The sequence below is a fragment of the Drosophila persimilis genome, unplaced genomic scaffold (genome assembly GCF_003286085.1).
Source record: "Drosophila persimilis strain 14011-0111.01,24,50 unplaced genomic scaffold, DperRS2 tig00000431-arrow-pilon, whole genome shotgun sequence".
In the NCBI taxonomy this organism is placed as follows: domain Eukaryota; kingdom Metazoa; phylum Arthropoda; class Insecta; order Diptera; family Drosophilidae; genus Drosophila; species Drosophila persimilis.
Window position 1 is genome coordinate 1,313,798 of NW_020825312.1, and position 24,332 is coordinate 1,338,129.

The following is a 24,332-nucleotide window of genomic DNA, read 5'->3' on the forward strand; positions in this document are numbered from 1 at the left end:
TAAGACATTTCGCTTTATTTTTAGTCATTTTGGTCATATGTTTGGGTCAGCGTTGCCTGACTCTTGGGCCCCAGCTCTTGGTACTCGACTGTACTGACCATTTTCTTTGGGGCAGTGACTGATGGGGCAAGAGAAGGGCTCGCGCTCGTGGTGAACCAGTGGAACTCTGGAAAATTGTCTGGGTTTCCGTCCTTTACTTCGAATATGCAATGAACAATAGACAAAAGAATGTGCGCCACATCCATCCCGCCCAAGAAAAATCAGTGGTAAATTACAAATTATTAAATTTCGTTCAATAAAAAATCGATCCTCGGTCTTGGATCTTGACCTCTAACAAGGCTCCCCAGGAGGAGGATCAGGGATCATACAACCTATCCACCTCCAAGAGCCCAACTTTTGACATTCTATCAACGATCAGTGATCACACATCCCCCCCCCAGAAACTATCATATTGGATACCCCTGATCACATATGCCATTCCAACGTATTCCAAACCATTCCAATTTATTCCAACAACAGCAACAACAAACACTGAAGAAACAGGCAGCCGCAAACAAATTTCAAATGGGGCAGGTCACTTATTCCAACGACGACGACGCACGGGTTCCCTCTCCCACATTCCCCCCCAACCGCACACCTCTCTGTGGCCATAGCCCTGTCTCGTCGTCGGCTGTCGTCATCGCAGTCGAAGCAAAACAAAGATACACACACACACACACACACAGACGAAGATACATACATACAATACAAAAATATCAGCTAAATTTAGAAAATACAAAATACAAAACCGACAGACAAGCAACAAGAAACCCAAAAAAAAAACACACACAAAAAATATATTAAGTTGACTCAAAGCAAAAACAAAAAAGAAGAGAAGAAAAAAAAAACTCGTCTTAACCTGAAACGAAACCTTGTAACATTTTTCCCCAGCTTGGCAGGCCGGCAATGTAGGGGACGGACACGGAGAGGTGGAAGGTGGAATGCACATTGAGAGAGAGACGACGACGAAGACGACGATGACGACGACGACGCTCGCTCTCTCTATCTCTCTCGCTGCTTCAGATCACTTTTGCTTTCAGTATGAAATAATCGACATCAGGCAGCGCTGCCAGCATCGGCGTCGGCGAAGTAAAACGAGAGCGAGAGAGCAGACACCCGAACGAGTTTCGCCCACTAGGCGCATTGAGCGCTTCTCTCCGCCTCTCTTTGGCGTTTTGGGGCCGCCTGAATAATGTAATAAGTGAAAGTGTCTTGCTGTGTGTGTGACGAAGACGACAACGACAACGACGACGACGTTCGCTCGTCGCTGCTGCTGCTGCCGCCGCTGCTGCTGCTACTGCTGCTGGCGTTGGCGTCGCTGCCACAGTTGACCTACTTTTTTGTTGTAGAGATTCAGGTCTATGTTAGAGAGATTAATTTCGATTTCGTTTCAGCTTTTATGCCTATGCCTATGCCGCTGCCTCTCTCTCTCTCGCTCTCTCTCTGGCCCCCTTTCTGTGCGTGCTAATAAATGTGTTTGAGGGCAGACAAGGAGGCGTATATGGGGTCTGGTGGGGAGTGTGAAGGGGAGGGAATAGAGACATTTTATGCTGTAACGAAAAACTGTTGCCATGTTGGTGTAGGTTGTTGTTGCCGCTCTGCTGGTGGGGGGTGCTGGTTGTGGCGGCACAACAACACCAAAAGCCTTAGGATAGGTTCCGAACTCTATTTTTACATACGTTTATATGTATTTCGCTTCCTCTTGTGCCCTCTGCCACTGTTTCAGTTTCTGTTTCTGTTTCGCTTTCTGTTTTCCATGTTAATGGGTCAATGGGAAATTTTGTGGGACGCACGTGTGTTTGTGTGCTGGGAGGGGGGTGTGGGGTGGGTTGGGGTGTGATAGAGCGGAAATCGGGCCTACCATTAATACACGTGTATGCGTCTGTGTGTGCTGGTACAGTGAGAGACAGTTTCCTTGAGTTATTGCGTCCTTTTTGGATTAAAGTTTTCCCAATCTCAAACCAGAAACTCCATGGCTATGATTTCTGAGGGCTTCAAGAGGGCTCTACCTGTAGTCCATTCCAGTCTTGGGCGATATGGATTAGAGTCTGTTACCAAGGGAAACTTTGCTGCCATAAATAATCGACTTAGTCAAACATCTGTTTGAGGTTCGCTGCGGTTCCACACGCTAATTGGGAGACTGTCAAAATGGTTGTAGTTTCGGTTTCGGTGAGGTTTCGGTTCGATTCGGTTATGCCAACGGAGGGGAATTTCCACCAGATTAAACCTACCCCAATCTAAAAAATGTATATCCCCCCTATAAATAAATCAAGCGCCCACACCCAGACCCAGACCCACGCCCACATTCCGATTACACCATTACAATCAGTTTTTCTTTCTTTCTTTGCTTTTCTTTTCTTATCAGTGGCTCCCTTTCTGCTCTAAATGGGAACACAGACAGACAGACAGACAGAGAGACGAGAGAGAGAGAGAGAGGAGAAACGCTTGATTGACAAATAAACCCAATTAAATAAAAAATAAATACAGTACAGTATTGTACTTTAAATGGAACGAATTCGAAGAATAAAGAGAATTCATAAAAAATTAACAATAAATCATAAATTAAATAGCAATTAATTAAGAATAAATCACAGAGAGAAAAGTAGATAAGTAATGAGAAGAATAAATACGAGCAAAAGAAAGACAGAGAGAAAGATAGAGGGAGAGACAGAAGAAACGATGACAGCGTTAAATGAGCAAACACAAAGTGAAGAGTGGGAGGAAGGGGGAGGACAAGCGGGAGGACAGCATTACAAAGCAAACACAAAGAGGAGGCAGGGAGGAGGACGATAGCCACACACACACACACGGTCAAAGAAAAGAGCAAACATGGCGATTACAACAAATGCCAACAGCAGCAGCAGCAACAACAATCGAGAGCAGCGGCGGCAGCAGAAGCAACAGCAACGTTTTCTCTGCGCCAGCGTCGCGTCACGTCGAGCGCTGACGTCGCGTTAACGCTGCACAAAATATTATTCAAAAAACCTTGACACACTTTTCATATGCCGCACACACACACACACATAACAGACATAAGCACACAGATGCAAACAAACACACACATGAACAGATAGATTCGCCCAGGGACGGTTTCGACCGCAATTCGCCGCCGCCGTCGCCGCCGCCGCTGTCGACGCCGCTGCCTCAGTTGCTCCCCTCGCAACCGCTCGCCCGCTGGGGAGGAGGGAGGTCAGCTTAATGTAGATTTGTATAATTGTATATTCCTATATAGTACTATACACTCAGAGAAATAGTAGGCCACACATTTAGGATTCTTCGAAAAAAAAACACACACCAGCTCCAAAGCAAATCAGCTGTTTCCAGCTTCAACACAGATGACGATTAGACTATTTTTTAATTTAGAAAAAATAGACTGACAGACTTAAATTTATAAGTGATTCCTGATATCAAATACATTTTCTAAGAAATATTACGTTTTAATAAATTTTCCATAAATTACATGCTATTTTTTTTTTAGTGTATTCCTACTACACAGCGACATGTAATATATATTTTTACAATTTAGTTGGAGTGCACTTTTTCAATGCGCAATAAATTTCAAAACACCACCCCTCTCACTCTCACTCTTCCTCCCTCTCTCTCTATACCACCCCCATTCTGTAAAATTAAATTAATTAACGCTAATAAATTACACAATATTCCATATTTAATTTGCCTGTGGTATATTTTTTTGTTAATTTCATTCGCAATTATTATATTTGTATTTATTTTATATATGTATTTATTATAGCGCATTTGTAATGAGGTCAGACGATGGTTATTTATTTATTTATTTTGTTCGGTTTTTAGATCAGCAGCAGAGCTGCCGACGTCTGTCTATATGTCGCCCGTCATGGGAATATCATCATCAAAAATCGAATCGAGGCGAAACAGGTGTGGCCCAGGCCAGGCCGGGCCGGTGCGATGCGGTTTCTGATTGCGCTCTGCTGCTGCTCTGCTTTATGTTATTTATTTATTATAATCAATATTTGTCCTCTGGGCTGGTATGAAAACAGTTGTTTGTGGTTTTTCGATGGGGGTGGGGGTGGGGGTGTTGGAGGGGGTGCGCTGGATCGATCTATGGAGCTTTCACTGTACCAAGTATTTTTGAAGCCTTTGTACAAGATCTACTTTTCCCCATCGGCAGCTCTTTTTTTTATTATAATTTACTATATCTGTATATTTTCTTTGTTTCATTTCATTGCATTTCCATTCCATATCTGTGTTCCTTTTCATTTTACACATTCTGGAGTGGGCACCCCTTTGCCAGTGCATTCCCCCTTGGAGCGCGGGGGGGGCACATGCTAATTGCTGACTAATTCTCGTGTGGAATTTGAATTGCATTCGAAATAAACAGAAAATCGTCGTAAAAATACAATTTTTATTCTCCTTTTTTCGCATTTCTCAATGCAATTCTCGTCTTTGTTGTTGATTTTGCTCGATTTTTATGGTGCCGATTGGGTTCTTCTTCTTCTTCTTCTCCATCCCCTGCTTCTTATTTGTGCAAAATACGAAACAGAAACAGAAACATGCACAGACATGCACAAATACATACAGACAAACAGAGACTGCAATTCATTTAAAACGTCTCACGCGCTCTTCACCGGCAGCAGCGCAACAGCAACAGCAGCAGCAGCAGAGAGCTTCGCTTTGCTTCGCAGTCGGCTGCTCTGTCACTCTTCACTCTGCCGCTGCCCCGCCGCCGCTGTCGTTGCAGTTGACGAAGCTCGAAAGTAGGTCACGAGGCCACAAAAACAATTGCAGCCGAACCGAGTGTAGGCCAGGGAGGTGGCGGCCGAGGGGGTTGGCGTCGGGTGTTTTCTGCTTAAAATGCAATGCGCGTTTCGAGCAGCGCGTGGGAGAGCGAAGCAGAGAGAGAGAGCGGGAAAGAGAGGGGGAGGGAGAGTGAGAGATCCTTTGAGGCCCCTACCGCCTGATGCGTAGAAACAAATGAGATGCATTTGCGCTCGCTGAAGAACTGAGAACTGGGAGTAGGGAGAAGAGTAAAAGGATAACGACAACCAAAGGGGCAACACGGGAAGGTGCAATGAAAATAACTGTAGTGGGGGGAGTGGGTGGTGGGTGGAGGATGGTGTTGTGGCATGGATTCTAGGACCTTCTATGTGGAATTTGGGTCAAATTAAAAGCACTGTGATACTTGGTATTTTTTGTGCTTTTCATAATAACAATTTTTGTGGAATTTCTTAAAAAATTTTTCCCTATGTCCCTACACCATGATTTTCTATATTTTCCCAATTTACTTTGGCTTTTTATAATTTCTGTTATTTCTGGTATTTTTTTATGTGCCTTGATTTGGTAAATCAATTTATTTATGACGATTCCTTATTTAAAACCCGTTTTATAAATTTAAAAAAAGACAACATCAACAAAAAACAAATAAAAGAGTGTAAACATAATGCTTTTTGCTTTGTAGCCCCCTCTGAGAGACACCGCCGTCTTTAATCTTTGAATCGAACATTTGTTGTGTCTTGTCTGCACATTTTTCGAGCATATTCGAAGATATTTTTAAATTTATTTTTAATGTTAATAAATGGCAGACAAGCCGCACTTCATGTATAAATAATATAAATGTGTTTAATGTTTTGACAACAACGAAAAGGAAAATCTGCCCAATTAGGCAGACACGCGTTGGCCTGTGTGGTTTTTTTCTCTGCTTCTCTGGTTCTCTGGTTATTGTTGTTGAATGTGGACTGCAGCCACCTTGGGGCTCAAACAGCAATAATTAAACAAACCAACACACAGTTTTGACCATTTTCAATTCACATTTGAATGGCTTTTTCCGCTGCGGTTTTCATGCAGCTTGTTGTTGATTCTCTGCGGTTTTTGGGGTTTTTGGCACAGGCTAGATCTCCGCGATACCGAATCCGATGCCCGAAAGCAGATTTATGAATCGGAAAAATGCTAAAATATATCTTATCGGGGGGGGGAGAGAGGGAATATGATGTGTGCTTTAACATTGCCAACAATTTGGCATTCCAAAATAATCGTGTGCGCATTGTAAGTCCCTTTCATGTTCCAAAACCAAACAAAAACAAATAAATATTTACTCAAAATATCAAAAGGCGACCCCACCACCGCCGTAAACCGAAAAACCGAAAAGCCAGGCGATTAAAATGCCAAAACTATTTATAATTAATTTTGCAAAGTTTTGTGAACCATTTTCGAAAAAGAACAGACACAGCGACCACTTTTGACCAGGCCAGAAGCAGACCAAAGAAGAGCCCAAGACAAATCAAAAAAAAAAAGAAGAAAAAAAACAACAAAATCTGTATAAAAGTGATATAAAAAATTGGCTACGTCTGGCTGCTGTCAGAGACGATGACTGCGACGTTGGCGTTGCTGCCCGCCCGCCGCTCGCCGCTCGCCGCCCGCCACCCGCCGCCCGCCTCGTTGTTAGATATGGTGACCCACTGACCCACTTTTGGGGAAGCTTTTTACGTACACACACATCTGTACATCTGTATACACATACACACATATATACTTTTTTTCTTTTTTGATTAAAATTATATAAACAAAGTGGAAATATTCAACAACGCAATCGACACAGAAACAAAAAAAAAATAATAAAGAAACAGAAATAATGAAAATGAAAACGAGCAGGAGGAGACTGTGCGTAAGCGACAGTGAGAGAGAGAGGGAGAGCAGCAGACGCTGCATGGAGCTTTTTTTTTTAGTAAAATACACAATACACTAAAAAATAAAAATACAAAAAAGAAAAACCCGAAACCGCAATGAGCGATTCCCACATGAACAGAGAAACGAACGATTCACGCACACACAGAGCGGCATACGCAATGGCAATTCACGCCCCACACGCACCTACCGCTACCTCTCCCTCGCCCTTCCCCACTCTCACTCTCTCTCTCTCGCTCCCTCTCTCTGCGGCCATTCCACATTGAACCTAACCCAACAAAAAATGCTGAAAATGCCACAAAAGCAAAACCCACAAAACAAAAAAAAAGCTCACGCACTTTTTGTGTTTATGCTTCACATCCCATACCATCCCATCCCCCAAAACCCACTCACACTCACACTCGCACACACACTCTCTTTCCTTATCTCTATCTCCATCTCTCTTTGTACACAGTCTCTTTCTGTCGCACTGCTGATGGTTTTTTGGCAGCTTTTTTTGAATGCGGTGCGTGTAAAGGGCAACAACAAAACCAAAGCAAAAGACACCAAATTCCGTAAGACGAAGACGAAGATACCCTTGACGATCAGATAAATCGTTTCTATGACAGCAAGGTATGTTTTTTTTTTAGTGATCCTCGATTATCCAATATTTCTAGCGTCTTGCGAGCGAATAGATACATGAAATATTGTGTTGCTTTAATATTTGTTGGACTTAGGACATGTTTTCTTTCAATATTCGTACGATGTACTGTACGACCCTTGGTGAAACGAATAAAAATAACAGCAAGCACAGCGGAATCCGCAGGAATAGGTCTTTTATAACCTCTTTTGTCTTTAGTCTACGAAATATTACCTCTAAAATTCAAAAATATATATTTTTGGTATTCAGAATCTAAAGCATGAAAAAAGTAAGTTTTTGGTGCCGCTTCTACTATTTTTTGCTTTCACAGTTTCCAATACTAATTGTCTACAGAAGCTCCGATGGCAACAGATGTTCTACCAAAAACCTCAACCCAATCATTATACTCTTGGTAAGGGTATTCGAGACAATAAACAGTGTGAAGCATTCACGATCGTTTGCGCAATTTTCCTTATTCATCGCACGCACTTTCGTTTTTTTTTTTTCGGTTTCGGTTTCGGTTTTGTTTCTGTTTTGCTTTGTATTTTGAAATACATTTTGGTTATATTTCGTTACTGTTGCCCCGTTGCTGCCTTCTGACTACGTTTTTCCAATCAATTTCATCAATTTACGTTAAATTTTGTCGCTTCGGTTCGTCATACGTTCGTTTTTCGTTTTTCGTTTTTCGTTTTCCTACAGCTTTGTTTTTGTGAGGGGAAAGTCCCATTGTACTCGCATCGATGCGCCATATGGTTGAGTTTTGGTATCGCTTTGGAGTGAATACCGAATGGGTAATGGGGGGGTACTGTTCGTTGTGTTAATGGCTCGGTCTGCGAGTGTGTGACCCATTTCGGAGGGGTTTACTTCGATGGTGTTGTACGTAGCAGCCACCACTTGAATGGTTTTCCATTTTGTGGCTCAAATCGGGTAGGATTCTTCGGCCACTACTATTTCTATGGCTATACTGTTCACAGTTTCCCTTAATCACACAGCTGTTTTGTAGTTGAATCGTTGCGATGTTGTTTTGTTCAACTTTATCCTAGGCCCGTTCCCTTTATCCTCTCGCTCGTATCCTAAACTCTTTGCCATTTCCCTGTTTCAGATTTGAGTCTATTCTTCCTCGAATCGTTTCATTTTCCTCTTTGCCAGCTCCTCGCTGTCAATTTCAATGACATTTCCCTATCGAGCGATTGTATCCTTTCTAGAACAATTTGATTGGCACATTCTCCGGCCATTCCTTCCTTCATTGCATCCGTTATCTCTTTAACAACACTTTTGTGATACACATTGCCGATGCATATGTATACACCCCATCCCCATCCCCGTTCTCTGTTTTATGTTTTCTGATTTCCATTTACCCCCACTTTGGTCCTCCTCCTCCTCCACAGTCCACCCATCACTCTCACGCAGCTGTTTGCTACAGCAGCATGTACTAGGTATATAATATACATCTACACCCGCCGAAAGAGTGAGAGAGAGCGAGGTAGAACATATATGCACATAGAGTATATAGAAAGAGAGAAAGATATGGATAGAGAGCGCACTCGGCTTGTGCTTGGCTTTGGGTGAACCGAACCACTGAACGACTCTTGGCTCTTGGCTCTTGGTTTGGTAATCAAATCTAGGTGACCCAAATTGCATTGACCCAGTTTACAAAGCGGGGCGGGGGGTCGGTCATAGGAGGGTAGCCGAAAGAAGCAAGTGCACCACATGTGTCCTTTGAGATCAAGTGTTGATGCAACATTACAAACTGAAAAAAACAAAAACAAACAACTAAAAAACAAAACAGCAAAAGTAAAGTTTTAGCCATAAAAAGGTCTCTCTTAAAGGTTTTAATCAACTTTAACTTTAGGCAAGTCATAAAACCAACAACAATTGAAATATCTTATTATTTTTTACATTTTTATTTGTACACTGCAATTGTAATTCGAGTGAAGGACAAATAGAAGCTCGTACAATATGTATGCAGGTTGACAATGGAGAGGAGTGACGGTGGTGGCTAGAGCGATGATGACGATGATGATGATGACAAAATGGCAATGACGATGTCAACCACTTTGGGGTTAAAGTTAAACGATGTCAAAACTAATTAATTTGCTTGCCAAGTGAAGGGTTTGCCACTGTTAGACGGGCTCAGGGATAAACCAAAGAATTTTAATCACGCTTGGAAGTTGGATTTTGGCAGAAACAGCTACAAACAAAAGAGAATGTGTATGAAATGGACTCTTAATTTCTCACATAGGATTCCTACGGATTCCCAGTTGAAAAATTCAGAGTATGTTGGAAACATATACCTGTAATTATTATTATAACTAGTGTTGTACCTTCATTTATTCTATACAACAAATTGTTCCTCGCGAATTCATGCACTTCCCAAAAATACTCTTCTCATTCCGTTTTTCAATTAATCCAATCCAATAAGCCAAAATGGAATAAAACTTTACAAATTACAAAAAAAAAAAACGAAATAAAAATTGATTTCGAAAATGAACGCACAAAACGAATTTACGCAATTTTTGCTCAGTATGTTTTGGTGTGCAATGTCTGAACAGTAGACACACAGACAGACAGGCAGACAGACACTAGGCGTATTATGTAAGTGCGCGTGAAAAGCTAAAGCCACAAATTACATACTCCAATAAAACATAGTATACACATGTACCTTACGGTGGAAGAGGGTTCAGATTTGATCTGAATAGTTGTTCCATCTGTCTAAACATATTTTCCGTTTTGTTAGGGTTTCCCGTGTCTTGTGTTTGTCATATTGCTGCCATGATCTAAATTTCCCAACTAATGATTGCGACAAATATGTATGACAGAGAGAGAGAGAGGGAGATACAGATCGAGAGCCGACTATAGAGAGATATATATATGGATGTATATGTAGGCAAAATGCGTGTGGAGTAATCTTATTCGGATATACAATGTGTATGAGTACTACTATCACCTTTTCAAATGTAAGCCAAAAGAAAAGAAAAAAAATCGAAATATTCCATATGCTGAAGGCGAAGGGGGGCAGGCTTCCATCCATCTCGCTCTAACACTCATTTTCGGTCATGTGTGTGACAGAGCGAGACAAAAACTTGGCCAAGTGCAGTAGGCCATGCAAATAGTCAAAGTGGGTCAGCGCTATCAAAAGCTACAATCAACAACAACGATGGCTGCCACAAGCACACACACACGCACACGCACACACACACACACACTCTTAGACCGCCTAAGAAACGAACGAAACTGAAAGCTTTGGTCACACTTCGGCTCTCCAAGCACTTCGTGTCGCCTTCGTTTCGTATCAGCAGATAAGACGAAACTGAAAAGAAGCAGCGGCAGGCGAATGGAGCGGCGGGGGGGGGAACAGTGGAAAAAGCAACAACAAAACAGCAACAAGAAACAGCAACAAGAAACAGCAACAAGAAACACCTTAAATTGTAAGCAAATTTTAAAAATAAATAAACATATTGTATATAAAAAAAAAGCACCCCAGACCGACCACCTCCCACCTGCCTCCACCCAAAATACGAGTATTTCTTGCTTATTTAAATATTGTATGTGACAACAACAGAAACAAAAAAAAACATGGTTACATCACACCACACACACACACACACGCACACACACACATACAAAGAGAGAGATAGGTATAATTCGGGGTGTAAATTATTTCGTTATTTGCTATAACAATTCGTATACAAATTTTGATATTTATTTAAAGGTCTTTCATGTTACGAAATTTAGATTCCAACATGATTGAATATTTTTAAAATAAATTTACGACCTTGTGTGTCAAATCACGAATCACGTGACTGTGTGGAAATATTTTGGAAAATCTTTTGAGCAAGAAATAGAGGAAACGAAACCAAAGGTAGGAAATAGTCAAAGAAATAGTACAAAAGAAACATCTATGTACATATGACGGTATATTTTTGTTAAGCTGGATATCCTGTGTGGATGTCAATCCCATATTGTCTAGTGGTTAGGATACCCGGCTCTCACCCGGGAGGCCCGGGTTCAATTCCCGGTATGGGAAACTGAAATCAAAAGTTTATTTTTTTCCTTTTTTTCCATTCGATAAAATTAATTTAGAAAAAAGAAGAAAATTTTGTATCTAATACTAAATTATTCAGACTGAATACCTTCTATATTCCTCTCGATCCTCGATGCAAGAGAGAACTCAATTTTCTGGGGTGCCCAACAACAATTCCCTTGTTTTACTTTTGGGGATTTCCAGACCCAAAATCCACACATACGACAGAGCACCCAGCTCTTAGCTCTTGCCTCTTGGCTCTTGACTCTTGGGTAATAAGCCTCTTCAGCCTTCCCCTCTGACCCCCTCTTGACAAAAGCAATTTGAACATTTGAAAGCATTTTAAATTTACAACTCAAAAAATCATAAATATACATAATTGCTTCATAAATAAGTACCCGCGCACACACCCCCTCCTCCACGCTCTACGCTCCACCTTGCAGTAAGTACTGCCTGAGGGAGTACAGAAAAACATCGCAAAAGGCAATAATAAAAACAAAAAACAGTCAAGACCTGCCGCAACAATTTCACAAAGCAAATAAAAGCAAGGGAGCTGAAACAAACAAAAATAAGTAAGTACATAAATACAAAAAAAAAATGCAAATAAAACCAACAAAAATAAGTGAAACGGAAGAAAGAGGGCGAGGATAGGGGGGGGGGGGGCTGGAGGAATACAGCAACAAAAAATGCATTGGACAGCATTTTTTGTGAATTAAGTAATGAAGCAAGAAAAAAGAAATTCTGCCGAAGATCTAGATACCCTTTATATCTGCCGTACTTAAGGGAGTTTCAGAACCATGTACGGGGATATTGTAAACCGATCTTTGCGGCTCCGAACTGAGAATCTGAAGGCCTAGTTGGCTTTGATGGAAATTCGAAATACCCCTCCTCGGGAGGGTATCAAAATGCAATTGAATTGAAATGAAATGTGAACAGGGAATGGTAGATAAGGTAAGGGCGATAAGTGTAAACAACGCACTGTCTCTTTCTCGGGCACTCTCTCTCTCCCTCTCTCTCTCGTTCTCGCTCTCTATCGTGCGTTTTCTGTGCCCGCTCTGCTGGCGTCGCTGCTGACGTTGACCGACCCATTTACCTAAACTGCAAGAGTTGTTCTTGTTCTTCTTCTTGTTTCGGTATTTGTTTTCTCCCTTTCCCTTTCCCTCTCACTCTCTCTCTCTCCTACCCTTTCTGTTTTCCATTTGTTGGAGCTTTGGTTGAAAAAAGCTCACATGTCTTGGTGTTGTTGGTGTTTTTTCTTTAGTTTGCACTGCTCTCCCCTACACTCGACTGCTTGCATGCTATGCTGGAGAGCTTTTCCAGTTTCTGCCTGAACGGGCATCATCTCTGCATGCATGTACATGTGTTTATGTATGTATGTATCTTTATCTCCTTTCGCCATCTCTGGTCTACGTTCTGTTCTGCTGTGTTTGAGGATCGGATCGGATTGGATCGCTGAAAGTTAGCTTTTCGCTTTGCAGTTGGCGCGCGCGCCCCTCAACTATGCAGCGAGCACTCTCACACGCGTACGCACACAGGCACAGGCACGCATCACAATCCCACACACACACACACACATGCACGCGCTGCAAAAGCTCGCGGGCCGGCAAAAGCTCGGCCAGTGTGTTCGTGTGTGGGGCGGCAAAACAAATTTTAACTTTTTTTTTTGTTTTTTTTGTTAAGAATAAACTATTTGTGTGTGTAGTTGTGACTGGAAGATTGAAAATGGTTTAACCTGGGCGACCGTTGAATGCGCTACTTGGGAAATTCATTTCGAAGGGGAATCGAGGGCTGGAGAACAGGAGAGGGAGACTAGGAGAGGGAGACCAGGAGAGGGAGACCAGTAAACATTGAAACTCCGAATTTCTAAAATTTTGTTGTCTATCATTGACTGTATGAATATATTCAATGTCTTTCCACACTCCAAGCAGGCGGGCAATCCATGTGTCCTGTCGGTCCTGAGGGGGTCCAAGCAGAACATCGATTTCTATGAATATTATTTATTTTATGGACATTTTTTTGGCGTTTTTCAAGTGACTGAAAGCTTGAAAATGTTTCAGAAAGTACAATTTAAAATTTGCTTAGATTTCCAACAATAATTGCCATCTAAATTTAAACTCTGCTTATCAGTTTGTTTGATCAATTAAAGCATATCGATTGTTCGGCAAATAAATCAATTAAGTAGCGATCAAGGCCATCAATTGTAAATCATTCGAATTTGGGTTAAGTATTGATTTTCCTTCCACTCCGCTGTATAATTATGTATGTATTTCTTTATTAGTTTTTTTTTTGTTTTTGTTTTTTTTTTATACCCTATCAGTGGAAGTGGGGCCCCGCACACATGACGTATACGTAATTCAAAAGTGAAACAATAAATATCCCACATTACGTATACGCAGCGATAAGGAATAGATAAGGAAAATGAGAGCCGCATTGTAGTAAATATGCGGTGTCGGTGTCGGTGTCTACTTGTGCCACGCTTTTAATGTTCGTGGTAAATATTACAACGCAATTCCACGAAACAGAGACAGAGACAAAGAGAGAGATGGAGAACGGAAGAGAAGGAAAAGTCCCAAACGAAACGAGTTACGTTATTAACAAATAATTGAATGATGAACATACAAGCGAAACGAATGAAAGAACAAATCTCTCAATGCAGATTAAATTAATTTATTTTGATATTTGTTATTTTTGTTTATCAAGAAAAGAGAAAAAGAACACAAATTTAATACTGTTATATAAAAGATATTACAGGGGATAGATAGGTACGTGTAGAACACTAATTTATTGTTCTAATTTTTAAATATATTATTTTTAACGCATTGTTGTCGTGGAATTGTACATTAAGCAATTACTAAATAAATAAATAAATATAAAAAAAATAGAATCGAGAATAATGCCTGAGAACTGAGAATGCAACTAGGTCAGGGCGTTCCCGCTACCCCTACCCCTACCCCTACCCCAACCCCTACCCCTGGCACCGACCCACACACCCACGATAATGCACTAGGGTGAAGCGATACCGATGAGCAACAGAGATAGCAAGAGCAAATGAGAATCAACTTTTGCTGCAAAAACAAAATTAAACAAAAACAAAAAAAATTAAAAATCAATGCGCATTCTCTCCCTCTCTCTCTCTCTCTGCCCGGTGCCCGATGCCCCATGCCATCCCATCCCACTAGTAGAATATTGCAAAATTAGTGCACAACAGCGCTGCCGGCGTCGACGGCGTTGCAAGCAGAGGGAAAAGTGGCACAGGGTCAACTGGCGACCCATTAGCACACTTTTCCACTAGAAGGCAGGCAGACGGCAGGGGATTGTAAGAGGAGGCAGACAGCGACGACTCCCCACCCCGCCCCTCACCGTCCCCTCACCGTCCCGTCTCGCCCAGACACTCTCAATGGCATTTTCTCATTCGAGCTAAGGTTAACAACAAATACAATGTACATGAAAAACAACAATAAAATGGTCAAAGCAACAACAAAAATACTAAACAATGCAAAAAGAAAATAAAGAAGAAAAAAAAACAATTAAACATTTGTAATATGCATAATACATAAAACAAATACAGACTCGCTGCTTTAATGGTATAATGCTAGGCAGGTGAGGCACAGAAATATTTAAAAAATATTTTTTTATTGATATGCACGGAGGAGAGACTTTTTGAGATGGGGAAAATATGGCTTTTTGAGATGGGGAAAATCTGAAGAGGTTTTTTTTTAGAAGATGTATTTGCATTGAAAAGGTCATCTGTGGAAGCTCTTCAAAATGATCTTTAAATATCCCCAATATCTGTACCCCTTATTTAAAGCGATTTAGTACAAAATCTATTATTATTTTTATTATTCTTACGTTTATTATTAAATAAGTTCACACTGTGAGACCATTTCGACTTTTGTTCAAAGTTTACATTTGCAAAAAAAACTAAAAAAAAAAAATATCACAGTTTTAGGAGCTGTTTGTAGGATTTTTGCTACACTATAGTCCGGTTCAAGGCAACTGGAAGTCTTCACATATCCCCTCAAGAAGGGGAGAAATTATGCAGTTTTTGGAAAGAAGAAAGAAGAAAAATGGGCAAAAAAACTAAGTTTAAGCCGTATGAAAGCTTAACAAAAACTTGTCGAAAATCTCATTGAGGGTCAACAAAATATGTGCCAGTATACTAAATATATGACACCCAAGCTGACAGAAACACCAAATTGTTCCAGCTGTAGAGAAAAACCCCAGATCATCACAGAAATTCATAATTTGTATGTGAAAAGCATGATAAACATTCCAGCTAATAGGAAAGCAACTAAACGGTATCAAAGATCAATATCTGTTCTGGTTTTGGGACCATATCTGCTAAATGAAATACTCATTTGTATGCCTTTGATCCTTTCGGGAACTGAATCCATTAAGGTTTCATGCAGGGAATATACAAAAGCCGAATAAAACATGAATTGGAGCAGAAAATTGGGGACGAAATTCCCGATGAGGTCTACCGTGAAAAATGCTATTCCACAAAGCTAATGGGGAAAGAAAGAAAGTTAATAATGAATATCTAAAGAATATACTTCACCCTAGCTTTTGTTTAATTTAAAAAGTAAGGTGCGTCAGAGATCCACATCAAACCAATATCAATTCTGAAAAAATTAAGCATATTTCAAACAATACAACTTTTGATACATATCTATGTATCTATCAAATGTCCTTCCAAAGAATTTATAGCCAGCGGAAAGCCCCAAACATGTACATATATTATACTTATAACTATATGAAGTCCGTGAGAAATCATGGTTGTGTAATTCTACCTAATTTCAACGAAAAACCCATCAAAAGTTCAACAATTCATCAGACCAGAAAATCCCATTTAACAAAAAAAAAAAAAACACTAAACTGTGTGTTTCCATTGAAGGAAAAACATTCCTTTGCCAGGCCGCACGCTCCCCCCTAATTACTATTCACTTAGTTAAACAATTAGCGAAAAAAAAACAAACAACAAACAACAATCGACACCCCACGGCCCACGCCCGCCCCTTGAAGGCCCCCCTTACCAGCACCATCCATCCATCCATCCATCCAATCGCCTCCTTTAATTGCTTTCATTATCATTATCACGAGTATTGTTCGGTTGTTGTTGTTTGTTTCCATTGAATGGTTCTTGAGGGCAGGCGGCGACCAAAACTTGATATTTCTATGCACTTTTGTTCAATGCTCCATCCTTGATTGCATTTACAAGATTTCTGTTTTGTGATCGCTTGACTAAGCCCCCCCCCTTCCCACCCCCCTATTTGCTGTGTCGGTGTGTCTGTGAGTGCGATTCCATTACAGCACTTGCGGTTTAGCAACCTTTACCGTGAGAAAGAATTAGAATTCAAATTCGAAACAGAAACAGAAATACAAATAAAGCGAGTGTGAATGACCAAAGTGGAGGATAGAATTTGAGGGATTTCCACGCTTGCTTGGCCAAATTCTTGGCTAATTGATTGACCAAGGTATGCCAAGTGTTTTTTGCTAAAAGAACACAACAATGGGCCGCCCACGAGAGCCAGGCCTGAGCAATCATTAAAGACCCCTGTATATCGCTGCAGGACAGGACTCGAGCCTACCCTTACCTATGCCCTTTGCCCCGAAATATCTGAATATCTGTTCTATAATTATCATAGGCCATAATAAGCACATAATTGTTGATTAATTACCTAAATAAATGCCAGATCTGTCTGCAATCCTCACTCGTGCATTGTACGGGTTAAATATTGATTTAATCCAATTTGAATCCCCGCTTTCTCTTATTTTTGACCTTTAGTGAGCTTTAAGAACCAACGCCATCTGGGTCAGGTCAAGCCATAATTCATGGAAGCAAGCCTTCTTTAAAAACTACGAGTATGCGAGTAAACCTGCCCCAATGCCGCTTCGCAATCCTTTTCCAAGGCCCAAGGCCGCCAGGGGAGGGAATCAGACAAAATGGCAGACGTAATTTGCATATAGAATGACCTTGAACAGGTAGCAGAACAGAACCGAACAACAGCAGGCACACGCACACGCACACAAAGCGGGTGGGTGGGTGGTTGGGTGGATGGGGTGGCAAGGTCCTTGGGGCAGACTCTGGGTCTGGTCTGGCTAACTACGACAGCGCCAGCCTTCGCATTAATTTCGCGACCTTGCAGTGCATTCGACGATAGAACCAGTATATGGATTACATACATATGTACATGCATTCTATATGCATTGTCAATGCCGTGCCCCAATTTGCTGCATTTTGCTATTTTATTTTTGCCATGCAACAAGCTGCCGCTGCCGCTGCCGCTGCCGTCGCCGTCGCTGGCTCTGACTTTGACCCATTTAAATCCTTTGGGGCGCTAGCCATAGACGCAAGGCAGCGCCAGCCATCGCCAGCAGCGACGCGGCAATCTATGTCAATGTCAGCCGGCAAATGGCGGGCGGCAGCAGCGGCAACGGCAACGGCAGCGGCAACGCGGTGACTGCGAAATAAAAGCAACTGAGGCAGAACAGCAGCAGAGGAGCAGCAGCTACATAGACCGGAGAGTGTGTAAAAGAGAGACAGACAGACAGAGAGAGGTAGAGAGAGAGACAGAGAGAGAGAGAGAACGAGCACGCTGCCGCTGCGCTGATGCACACAATGACCTTCAAATTTCTATGCAATTTCGCTTTTTGTTTTTTCTCCTTGGGCCCAATCTCCAATATTAGAAAACGCAATGCAACGCGACGCGATTGAGTGCTGCGCTGCGCTGCGCTGTGCTGTGCTGCAACAACAAATTCACGCCTGAGCTTGACCCAAATTCTAATGCCCCAAACTGACCTTGCTCCATTTTCCCTCTCTCTCTTTCGCTCCGTCTCTGTCTCTGTCTCTGAGGATGAAAGAGTGTACAATTTAAGCTGCACTTTTGCGGGTTTTAGTTTTGTTTTTGTTTCTGATTGAAGGTTGCCAAGGAGGAGCGGTTGGGGTTGGGGCTGGGGCTGGGGCAGGGTGGTTCTTCTGACATTGCTGAATGTCAATAAAACACACACACACACACACATATATATATGCATTTACCACTGACTCAACAACTGCAACTTACAGATACATTTACATATAAAAAGATACAGGCAGTATAAATGTGTATGCGTGCATCATCAACATTTGGCAGGCATCTGTCTGACTGTCTGTCTGTCTGTCCGTCTGTCTGTCGGTCTGGTCTGCCTCATTTGATTGCCGAACACGCATTGACATCACGATTTTGAGGCGAATATTTCTGCATTTGCATTCTGCGGATACCCTACAAGTGAGTGGAGGGTATATCGGCCCTCCCCAATCGGGCGTGACGCAAAATGTAACAACATTTTAAAGATATTAATCGAAACATGTAAAGAAAACATAAGTTTTGGGTCTTGGGTTACATAATTACAAAAAAAAAAACTCTGTGAGTCGTTCCAGACTTTTTGCATAAACATTTTTTTGCTTATATAAAAAAAAATATTGAATTGTTAATTTTACAAGTTATTAAATGTTAACACTTCTACTGTTTCGTATTTCCTATATTCAACAAAAGTATATATCCACACCATTAGCCCAGATACTTTTTAGATAGTTAAATATGTTAGAGAGACTCTATTCTTAGAGGAGATATAGAAAAAGAGGGTATAATTAAAAAAAAATTCGAAAAAAATGAATAGATAATAGTTAAATAAAATAATATAACAATTGGCTAAAAATAAGTTGCACTTTTGCGGGTTTTTTTGTCGGTGAACTGCAATAAATTTAAAATATAAAATCGGGCCATAATTATATGGAAATAAATGGTAATTTCCCATTATCCTCTCTGCACATATAGGCCTGTACCTTTGATAGAAAGAAAGGCTGAGGAAGGAGTAGACATTCGGCCGGAAGCATATGAGGTACAATTACAGAATGCATGGAACATACATCAACATATTGCTGATGATATTTCATCATTTGTAAGTACATAAAAATACAATTACTTTACGCTTAAACCTGAAGGGTTTTTTAAAGAAGATTTCAGTCACGTTTGCCGCTGGATTGATAATATTTCTGGAAGTATTGTAGAGGGTATTCGAGTTTCGTTTTCCCCAAACATCGGAAACCCAGAAAGTAGGTTAGTTGCATTTTGTTCTGTTTTTTGTTTTTTAAGACATTTCCAATGGATTTTTATGGCTGCATCCTACGGCATGGAGTCGCGAGCCCCCCAAGGGGGTAGAAGGTAGTCGCTGGCGAGGGGCGTGGGGCGAGGGGCGGGGTAGGCATGCATATGCTTAAACTTAGCATTGCACTTGGCACACAAAAAGATTCAAGATTCAAGATCCGAGATCCGAGACGAGCGACTGGAGTCGCGCGGAGGAGGAGGCCATTAGAGGGTAGTGTAATGACAAGTTTGCGAAAACAGTCAAGGTTTTACTCGATTCAAACGGAATGCCAAACAAATGCGTCTAGAGATTACATCTTGGTTATCAATTGATATGCATCATACACGTATTATATGAAGTATCGGGAATCTTAGGGTCGAACCACGTGTTCCTTCTGTATTCCTCGAACCAAGTCTGGCAGTACTTTAAGAGTATCTGCTGGGAGTCCTGTGACCTCCAGATACACACGGGGGAAAGCCTCGAGCCTTTGTAAATATATTCTTGAAATCAAATCCCAGTTTAGGGTTCTTAAAAATAAGCAACTAACAATATAAACCGTTTCTAATTATAACAAAATCCACTAAATTAAAGTCCACATTTTATAGAATATTTCAAGCATTTTACACTAATAATTTTAATTTTAACACTTTAAAAAAAAAACCCGATCTGTTGAATTCGTAGTTTTATTTTGTATTTATTATTATTTATATTATTTATGATTTTTAATCACTTCACTTTGTTTTATTTTCAATTTATTTTATTTAATTATCACTCCAAATTGGTTAAATTTTCCTTTGTTTTTCCTTTGTATTTATCCTTTTTCCTTTTTTCTGAAATCCGTAATTTTTATTAGCTCTGCAGACCTTTCGCAGAGCAACAGAATATTGCCAAAACACTTTTATATTGGAGTGGGGATTATCGCATATAGAATATTAGCTTAGATCTGGACTTACCTCCGTGATCATCGATTTCCAGGCCGAACTCATCCTCCGAAACGGACTCATCATCGGAGCTGAGATTGGATCCACTGTGGTTGCCACTTTGTTGCATGTGATGTTGCTGTTGCTGTTGCTGCTGCTGTTGCTGCTGATGCGTTGTACTGTGGTTCTCGTTCCCATTCCCGTTGGTTGATTGGGTGGCTTTGGGTGCAGCACAGGAGCTGGCAGCCAATTCCTCGATGCTGTGCAACGAGCTTCTTGTCTGATTGGCAGTGATTGTTGTTGTTGTTGTTGCTGCACCCGAACCGGAACCCGAGCCCGAGCCCGATCCTGATCCCGAACCTATTCCCACTCCTGCAATGGTTGTGGTGGTGCTTATGTGGCTATCATCCTTGGATGTGCCTTGCACATCGAAGTCCAGCAGCTGAGCGGTGTTCGAGGACAGGAAATTGGTGGTGGAAACGGACCCCGAATTGGTGGCACTCGCTGCCAGGGGCTTCAGCTGATGGTACTCTATGATGGAGCTGCTGGACAGCGTGGATTTCTGCAGCAGCGACGGATCGATGCATTCATTGGCTGTGCCCTGGGATGTTCGGTGGGAGAACAGGATGTTGGCAAATGAGGGAACGGTCACCGACTGGATGATGACTGATCCTCCGCTTCTCTGCCCCGATTGCGGAGCCCCTCCACCTGTGTGGCTGGTTCCGTTTTTAGCCTCCAAATTGTTGTTGTGGTTGTGGTTGATGCTGTTGTTTTGGGTGGTTGTTGTGGTTGTTGGAGTGGTGGAGCCCATTAGGATCATGTTGCTATTGCTATGGGGATTGGGACTGGCCACAAAGAAGCGATCGCAGAGGCCGCTCAGGGAGATGCCACCATCCAATTGGCTGCCATCAAAGTTATCTGTGGCTATTGCTGCCGCCGCCGCTGCTGCCTCTGCTCCGTCGGATGCTGCAGTTGCACCATTGCTGCTGCTGGTGGCAGTATTATCCTTTTGCTGCAGCTGCAGCTGCGAATAGCTGAGGAACGGCAGCATGGGACTACTTCCCGCCGCCAGCATCTGATCCTTGTGATGGTGGGCCATGAGATGTTGTTGTTGTTGCTGCTGCTGCTGCTGCTGTTGCTGTTGATGCTGCTGATGCAGGTGATGATGATGGCTGCTGCTTGTTGTGGCCTCTGTGACTGCTGCTGTCGCATAGTTGCTGCTGCTGCTGGTGCTCTCCGCCAGCAAAGGTACATTGAAGGTGTCCATCTTATACAGGAGGTGGGTATATTATCTTCTTTCTATATATCTAGTATATATGGTATAACTTGTATTTTTGTACGTTTCGTTGTGATGTGTATTGTTGCTGGATTGGTGATTGGTGGCAGGTAACGGTAGTAGAATTATTTTTATAATTTCTTACACTTAAAAGAACCTGCAAAGACAAAAAAAAAACACAAATCAGAAATCAGGAAATATGCATTTACCGCAGCCAGACAACGCAAGGTCAAGTTGAAGGTCATGTTCTTCTGTGCAATGCGTGCATGTGTGTATGTAGGTCAAGGACAAACCCAACTGTATTCGAAAGCATGTCAAGGTCAACTCTTTACAGCCCAAAGCTTTGCGAGCTTTTTCCTGTGAGCTTTCTGCGAGATTTCTTTCGATTGCCCAAACTGAATGTTTGAAACCCTTTTCCAAAGGAATATATTACGAAATGTACGGGACAAAATAGTAACGCTAATCATTAAATATAAATACATTTGACCCAAATACAAGGCAGAGCTTTTAGTTGGTATTTTTGTCCTTTAACCTTTTCCCTTTTTCATAGCTCCTAGTTCCCAGATCATTAATAATGAATTAAGTTATGACAATGTCAGGAAAGGACACTTCGAATCAAGAATTTAATCAATATCTATTTGAACTGAATTAAGTGTCTAATTAACGGGACTCCCTCTCCACGCGATCCGTAGGAGGGGTCTGAAAAAGGGAGAACGAGAACGAACCCTTCCCATGGGCGACCCTAGGGTTAGTCCCACCCCAGAAAGCTTGTGTTTTTCTCTTGTTTTTTCTCATGAAATGGGACCCTTTTCTACCGACAGTTCCCAAAGTTAAGATCCATTTAACTTTAGTTATTACTTTCGTGTCTGGTTCTTCCCCCCCTTTGGAAACACTTTTCCACTTCATAAAACCGAAAAACTGGTAATCCCCCCACTCTGACGAAACTTGAATATGTAAAGTATGTATTTATGTATTTATGTATGTAACTTTAATTAACTTTATTCGACTTTTGAGTTACTTCTTATTCGTTTCGTTGGGTTTCGTGTTCGGAGATCCCCCCTAACCAATCCCATTCAACCCCTGTGCGGGTTCTCGCCCAACTAGACAAAAGACCTGACAGACGGACAGCTTTGGAGGGGGGAAGGGGATTGGAGTTCTAGAGGAAACTAGTGGGGAAGAGGGACGTGGACTCACCTTTCATGCAGCTGACGTTGACGTTGACGTTGACGCTGACTGCGACACGTTCTCGTTCCTTCGTTTTGGCTTCTGCGCATGCGCCCGGTTTCCAGCTATGATTCCAAGACGATCGCAGAGAAGAGAAGAAGGAGAAGAAGCAGCGCTGGAAGCTGCCGCCTCTTTGTTGTCTGGTTGGGTCTCGCTCTCTCGCCCGCTCTCCTTAGCTCTCTTTGGGCATACAAAAACCAGTTGGAACCGAAAGCAAAAGTTCTATTATTATGTCTTGGACTTTTGTTGGTTTTCGCTTTTGTTTCTCTCTCTCTCTTTCTCTCTGTGTGTCTCTCTATTTTGTTGTCGGTCCTCCGCTTCACATGGGAATTCGTGGAGAAGGCGAATTTATAATTCGCAAAACAAAGCTTGCGTGTGATTCATAATGCTGTCTCCCTTTCGGCGGATCGATCTCTCGCTCACTCCCTCTCCACTCGGTGTATCTCTTCCTCTCTCGCTCTGGTTCTGCCACGGCCTGCAGCAACAGTTTCCGCCTGTGCGAGCAGCTGCTGCTGCTGCTGCTGCTGCTGCGACGACGACGACGACAACGGAGGCAACGACGAAAGCTTTTTTAGCATATTTTTTGCGCCCCCCTCACACAGACACCAGGCCCAGACGCGGACACGCACACACACACAGCCAGCGACGCCGAACGCATTTGCGATTTTATTTTTTTTGTGTTGTTCTCACTATTCGTTCTTTTTTTTGTGCGCTACTGCGCCAGTTCTCGCGATTCTCTTGCTATTCGCTGGCTTGTTTCGCCTATTTCCTCTTTCGCCTGGTCTTTCTCACATCGAATTTTGGTTTTTGGGAGGAACGCACACACAACGGAGGACAGGCGAGAATGAAATTATTGCAATGGGAAATAGGAAACTCTTCTTGCACAATCGTCGCACGCGCGCAACAAGCGAAAAGCTCGGTACATATAAATTGCAATTCCTATTACACACACAGCACAGTTTTCTGTGTGGGTACACACACAGGCACCAGGCACACACAGATAGAGATATAGAGGGGAACTTGTTGTTGCGTTTACTTTTACGGAGCGGGGGCAGGGGCTGCTGCCTGGCTGCTAATTTTTTGTTGCTGCTTGCTGCTCCAATTCTATGACACAACAACAGCGCTATCTATCGCCTTGCCTCATTCTGTGATAATTTCATAAAAATTGCACATTAGCAGCAGAAAACACACAGCGAGAACCCGAGGAACACAGCACGATGGGGCACAACACAGTCCGTCCACTCCACTCCCGTTATGGACACATGGAGAATTATTTTATACACAGACTAGCGCTCGATTGTTGAGAGTTCTTTTCGCACCATTTACTTTCACTTTAATCTCTATTTTGCACTCTCCCTCTCATTTGGTTTGTGGTTTATTTTTTATTTTTCGGGAAAAACTATTCACGGAGCCGCGCACAACGCACGCAAAAAATTAGGTCTGTAGGCC

The 24,332-nt window shown here is 42.0% G+C and overlaps 1 protein-coding gene and 1 non-coding gene across 2 annotated transcripts in view; one reads left to right on the plus strand and one right to left on the minus strand.

Moving 5' to 3' along the window:
* The window catches only part of LOC6595827 (nuclear hormone receptor FTZ-F1), a 42,774-nt gene extending 18,442 nt beyond the window's left edge, over positions 1-24,332 (minus strand). The window contains exons 1-2 of the mRNA XM_026989601.1: positions 22,854-24,332; positions 20,417-21,816 (exon numbers count right to left, since the gene is read on the minus strand). Coding sequence (XP_026845402.1) covers positions 20,417-21,650 — 1,234 coding nt within the window. The 5' untranslated portion in view covers positions 21,651-21,816; positions 22,854-24,332. The remainder of the gene's footprint in view (positions 1-20,416; positions 21,817-22,853) is intronic.
* Trnae-cuc lies at positions 11,271-11,342 on the plus strand. Its single transcript has one exon. It is a non-coding gene; the product is annotated as a tRNA-Glu (tRNA).